Source organism: Nannospalax galili, unplaced genomic scaffold, assembly GCF_000622305.1.
Source record: "Nannospalax galili isolate Female #2095 unplaced genomic scaffold, S.galili_v1.0 scaffold809, whole genome shotgun sequence".
NCBI lineage: Eukaryota > Metazoa > Chordata > Mammalia > Rodentia > Spalacidae > Nannospalax > Nannospalax galili.
In genome coordinates this window covers 2,641,421-2,647,998 of record NW_008360015.1, presented here as the reverse complement: position 1 = coordinate 2,647,998, position 6,578 = coordinate 2,641,421, and the positions used below count along the sequence as shown (strand labels likewise).

Sequence of the window (6,578 nt, the reverse complement as noted above, 5' to 3'; positions counted from 1 at the left end):
GCAAGTGATGAAGGTCTGTGTAGGTTTGTTATGATATATAAAGGATGAGACAAAAATAATATACACATAATCTTAAAATGTCTATGTTCATAGTTTAGTCAACTAGTTTAAGAAACAAAATATATATCTAGTCAAGGTTTATATGAGAATATTTTTTTTTACCCACGCTTTATCTACATAGCACATGGTAATTAAAAGTACCAGACTGGTGGAACTAACCTTATTGGATGTTTAACAGTCATACTTTGAGACCTATACTAATCTGGTCAGAGGGACTTAAAGGACAGTTTTTGCCCCTTGCCCTCCAAGGTCGACTAAGTTCCAGGGGACTATGGAACATCTCTCAAATTGTCCTGTAACTGTGGCGAGTCGCCTGTCCTCTTGTTCAGGGAGGCCATGGCGACCCCATGAGATGGACTTGAACCAGTGTCCAGTCTACAAAGAGGAGGGTCAACTCAGAGGAAACATCTCACCCAGGGTGGGGACTGACACTGATTCTAATCACTCCAACAACTATCAAAATACCTAAAAGCAAATCCTGAACCCATCACTCTCGAGTCCAGCCTTGGCAGACAAAAGAAAAATGAGGAGGAAGCCAATAGAGGGATGCTTTTGGAAGCTCTCATCAAGAAATTCCAAGGGACTCTAATAAGAACATTTGACATTTGCCCTGTTCTGACTTTTTTCTGGTTCCCTGTCTAGAGCTTGTAATGCTAACTACTCTTCTCCTTCACATCCTCTGTTCACCAGTCAAGGACTTTCTTTCCCCCCTACAGATAAGAGTTATGCAATTTGGGAGTCTTTTCGATAGACCCACTGAAGGGGTACTCCAATTGCCTCACCCTGCGTGCCTGTTCAGCATTGAAGAAGCCAGAGTGGTCTGAGAGTCCTGATTCCCTATCCACAAGTTGGGCAATCTTTTCAGAGATGGTGTGATAATAGGAGGTAGGAATTGGCTAGGCAGTTAGGGTAAAAAGACCCCAAGGAAAAGTAGCCAGTTTCTTGGCTAAAAGTCAAAATGTCCTTGGGCTTTTTAGCAACATACTCTATTCCAAAGGCCAAAATTGACAAAAGTATTTGGGAGCACTTGCACTAGCTGTTCTTGCAGAGCAGCATCCACATGATGGCTAGCAATCATCCGTGATTCTACTTCCAGGAGATCAGAGGCCCTCTTCTGACCTCCACAGGCATTGCATGACATGGGTGCACTTACACATATGCACTTACACATATTCAGGCAATACACTCATGCACATAAAAATAAATAAAATATTTTTTAAAAAGTAGTAACCAGTCCCAAGCCTACCTGGTGTGGTACAGATGACACAGCAGCTGAGTCTTGTGAGTTCCCATCTCATTCTAGCCTTCATTCTCTCTCTCCACCATCTCACAGTCCCAGGCCTACCTAAGGTTTCTTCAGATCCTAGCCTTCCCTCTCTTCTCCATCATCCCATACTTCTAGGCCTAGCCTAGCCGTGGGTTACACAGCCCATTCACTCACCTAGAGCCCAGAGTGTTTCCCAGATCTCTGCCTTCCCTCCCCGTGTCTGCCATTCTACACTCACAGGTATGGCTCCCCAGACCCAGTTCATCCGTTATCTATCTTAGTAGCCACTCTGCTTCCACATCACTCAGGGACCCAGTGGATTCCAATAAGGAACTACAGGTAGGGATCCCCAAACCTAGTTAGCCAGCCATCTAGCTTAGCAGACACCTCACGCTCCATGATGTTCCAGTACCCTATGGATTCTAACCTGGAACCACAGATAAGAACCCCCAGACTAAGTTTCCCAGCACTCCAGTTACCGTCTGCAGTTCAGTCCTGGGACCACATGGTGTCTGGTGATCATGATCCCACATAGGGATCCCCAGAGCCAACCCACCACCCCACCTACCAAGACAGCCTGGGACCCTAGGGCACCTTGTGCCCCTGGTCCCAGATAAGTACCCTATCCCTTCCAACTGAGAACAGTGTGATGTCTTATACCCCATTCTATGGAGCACCACGTGCTCACAATGTGACCCCAGCTCCTGCTGCCAGATGACCACCTGTAGAATCTGATGAGCCCTCCACAGACTTCGGAAGATCAGCAGTGATAATCTAAAATCATAGGCTTGTACCTAGGCTCAAATTTGCACCTATCACTAGCTAAACTGAGACCACTTCTGATCCCCCATTCAGACATCAACACAGAGGGACCCCAAGTCTGAACACCAAACATCACTCAGGTCAGCCACAACCTGACAAGTTGTGGTAACAGCAAAGTTCCAAACACCCACTCAAAGATAAAATCAGATATCCATACAAGGAAACACCACCAAATGAACCATATAACTCCCATTACAAAAATATCAGCACTATGATTAATGAAGACAATACATCCCTCCAGAAATTAATACCCCAATTATGTTTACTGAGAAAAGCAACGTAGCTGATGCACAAGACAATGATTTTTAAAAAACTGTAAATACATTCAAAAGAAACAGCAAAAGGGAGAGGAAAAAGGTAAATTGGAATATTGGTTAGACAATAAATAAAGAGTTGGTTATTCCCATTCCCATGAAAAAAATAATCATTTCAAATATACATGCCTACCTGTAAATATTAAATTCAAAGAATTAAAGGGCAAATGGGGACAGGCTGTCTTACACTTCTATGGTAAAATAGAAACCGCAAGGCTATAAAGAAAACAATGAAGACATTGCTTGGCTATGTTAAGAAAAGGTTAATCATTGAACTTTGTACTTTCCTTTTACTGTGATTATTGAAAAATATTGTACACTGAGAAATACTGTGCAAACTCATGGTTTGATTTATGGTCTGATGCTTTACTGCTATTGTAAGCTTTCTAATCATAAATAAAGGTTGTAGAAGGCTGCTTTAAGAAGAGAAAAAGAAGAAGAGAAGTAAAAGACATTCAGGCTGACCTCCCCTGAGAGGATCAGTCAACAGCCGCTACTAGAACTGCAATTGTGGTTTCTGGTACAGTCATTTCTACCACTGCAATTACCTTCACCCCTTCAGGCCCTGGATTCACCTGGAGCTGGACTCCAGCACTACATAGTGAGTTTGAGGACAACCTAGGTTAGAGTTTTCTGTGTCAAAAAAAAAAGATGGTTGTTCTACCCAGAGCCTTACCAGACCAGTTCTTGAGTTTTGCAGGAAGGATAAGTGAGAATTTTTTAATATTTGATGTTTCATTTGTGTCTTCTGCAAAGCAGGCCTAGTTTTCAGTTGTTTCAAATTCCACATTGGAATTCCATGGGCTCCACCCTCTGCCTCAATATATATCCCGAGTACAGTCTTTCCTTTCCATCCCCCATACTCCACCCCTACAACTTTGCTGTTTATTATCATGTTTCTTCTTAAACTATCTATGCTGTCATCTAGAATACAAAAGGTGAGAACCACACAGCTTAACTTGAGCAGCATGCACAAGGAAGAGGACGTTTCTCCCCACCCTCCACTGTCCTGCCTGCCCCTCCCAGCTGCTGCTTCTTGGGCAGACCACTGTAACCCAATATTACCGCTTCTAACTCAACCGTAGGAATTTCAGTTCTCTGGTCTTCTGACGCAGTTCAGACCCCTGAGGGGGTCCACGGCTACTTACTTTTTTGTGTTCACAGGTTTGCCTGTCTCTGCCTCTCGTCTAAAGTTTTTGACCAAAATAGTTCCATACTGTTCAATGATGGGGAACATCTAAGCACAAAATACAAGACCATCCTTCGTTAAATGTGGAGACTCAAGTCACAGAAAGACAGTTTATTCCAAATCATGAAGGTGCACATGGTATAATAATGACTATTATAATGAGTCCTCTAAAATACAAAGAAAGCAAACATTTTTGGAAGTTCAAGCTCAGAAGATGACCCCTACCAAGGTGTTCTGAACTTAGCATCTACCTGTTCTCAGATTTATTTTTTAAGATTCCAACTAAAAGCCCTTCACTCACCTCCTTGAGTTTGCCACTGGTGAAGGCTGGGGACAGCAGTGCTCGAATCCTCTTCCAGTCCTCGTCCTGAGCTATGGAGACAGCTTTTCTCATAAATCCCGCTGGACCAAAAGTCTAGAGTCCAAAGAAATACAAATTTTGTTCTATGTAAGTTCAGAGTACCATGACTGTGTAAAATTTGTTACTCAGAAACCATTTTTTTTAGCAGTTATTTAGTGACTACTCTGGGACAAGCCTCATGCTATATGCTCAAAAAATGTCAAAATTGCTTTATAGGCAAGGCAGGGTGGCGTACATCTTTAATCCCAGGACTCAGAAGGCAGAGGCAGATGGATCTCTGTGAGTTCAAGGCCAGCCTGGTCTATATAGCAAGTTCCAGGCCAGCCAAGATTACATAGTGAGACCCTGTCTCAAAAAAACAACAAAACAGGGCCTGGAGAAATGGCTCAGCAGTCAAGAACGCTGACTGTTCTTGCAGAAGACCTGGGTTCGAATCCCAGCATCCACATGGCAGCTAACAACTGTCTGTAACTCCAGTCCCAGGGGATACGACACTCTCTTCTGTCCTCTGTGGACATGGTGCATGACATGGGTGCACTTACATAATGCAGGCAATACATGCATACACATAAAATAAAAATAATAAATAAAAAAAAATTTTGGTCTTTTTGAGACAGGGTCTCCTTGTAGCCCCAGCTGTCCTGGAACTCACTATGTAGACCAGGCTGGCCTTGAACTCAGAGAGATTTGCCTGCCTCTGCCTCCTAAGGGCTGGGATTAAAGGCATGCACCACCACGCCCGGCTATAAATAAAAATATTTTTAAAAAAATAAGCCAGGGGTGGTGGCGCAGGCCTGTAGTCCCAGCACTTGAGAGGCAGAGGCAGGCGGATCTCTGTGGGGTCAAGGCCAGCCTGGTCTACATAGTGAGTTCCAGGACAGCTGGAGCTACAGGGAAACCCTGTCTCAAAAAAAAATTTAAAAGATTGAACTAAATGTTATACAAAACTTAACATGAATAAAGTCATAGATTTAAGTGTCAATCTCAAAAGAATATAGCTCTATACAACCAAAGCCGCATAGGACAGCTAGGTAAATGCTTATCAGACTTGACATCTTAAAGCATAATTCGTAAAAAGAAAATGGACATAGGCTTATTAGGAGGAGAAGACAGGTAACTAACATGGTAACTAACAGACTGCAAGAGGGAACTGCATGGTGAAGGAGCTTTTCTGTGTTCTGACTAAGCTTGTCATTACATAAACCTGGGGTGGTGGGGGATAGGCTGGAGAGATGGCTCAGCAGTTAAGAGCATTGACTTGTCTTGCAGAAGACCAGCATTCAGTTCCCAGCACCCACATGGTAGCTAACAACCCTCTGTAACTCCAGCTCCAGAAGGATCTGACACTCTCTTCTTGCCTCCGTGGACACTGCATACACTTGATGAACTTACATACATGTAGGCAAAACACTCATACTCATAAATTATTTTTTTAAACCTGGGACTATTACACATTGTGGATAGCAACACATACACAAAAATAAGAACCCATAAAACTGAGGAAATGTAGAAACACTGTAGATTATATCAATGCCCATATACTACTATGTTATCAGTGATAGGGCATATTTCTACTCATTTAAGTCACTACCAGTAGCAAATATACATAGACCCTTAGCCGGGTGTGGTGGTGCACACCTTTAATCCCAGCACTTGGAAGGCAGAGGCAGAAGGATCTCTGTGAGTTCAAGTCCAGCCTGGTCTACATAGTGAGTTCCAGGACAGCTGGGGCTACAGAGAGACCCTGTCTCAAAAAGACCAAAAAAAAAAAAAAACCATAGACTCTCATTGTACATTGTTTTGGAAACCACTGTAGATCTACATTTATTCAATTTTTATTTATTTTTTTATATGTATAGATGTTTTGCCTGCATGTATGTAAGTGCATAACACATGTGTGCAATGCTTGTAGAAGTCAGAAAAGTACATTGGATTCCCTAGAACTGAAGTTACAAATGGTTGTTAGCCACCGTGTGGGTGCTGGGAACTAAACCTAGGTCTTCTACAAGAGCAGCCAGTGCTCTTAAATGCTGAGCATCTCCCTAAACCTAATCTCAATTTTTTTTTAATTAGAAGAAGCATTTCATTACAACAGCATTAACCTATTCAATAACATTTTTCTGAGCTAGGGTACATCTCTTTATTATAAACTCTATAAGACATAAAATTAAATGAGTTTTTAACGTTTAAAAAAGATCTCCACTTCGTTGTTAAAACACACAGTTTCATACAGAAAAATTCATTCCAAGCCTATTGACATTGAGACGTTTTCACATGCATTTCTAATCTCTATATACATGACTATCACTGGTCACAGTCACCCACCTTCTGAGCTCCTCGGCATATCTGTCAGGTAGACAGCCTTCCTCTCCCACTAGAGCCTCCATTCTCTGCTATCCCTGCCACTGTCCACTGTGCTGTCAGCACCCCCATCCATTCCCCCCATCTGCTAATCTCAATTTTTTAATTCAATAAGTAAAATATAAAGGTTGGCATTATTAATAAGAAAATGTAGATCTCTGTGAGCTCAAAGAGAGCCTGGTCTACATAGTGAGTTCCAGACCA

At 42.4% G+C, this 6,578-nt stretch overlaps 1 protein-coding gene across 1 annotated transcript in view; it reads right to left on the bottom strand.

Moving 5' to 3' along the window:
* Nucleotides 1–6,578, bottom strand: part of LOC103726479 (cytochrome P450 3A11-like) — a 35,146-nt gene that overhangs the window by 19,696 nt on the left and 8,872 nt on the right. The window contains exons 5-6 of the mRNA XM_008824074.2: nt 3,954–4,067; nt 3,612–3,700 (exon numbers count right to left, since the gene is read on the bottom strand). Of these exons, the coding sequence (XP_008822296.2) occupies nt 3,612–3,700; nt 3,954–4,067 (203 nt within the window). The remainder of the gene's footprint in view (nt 1–3,611; nt 3,701–3,953; nt 4,068–6,578) is intronic.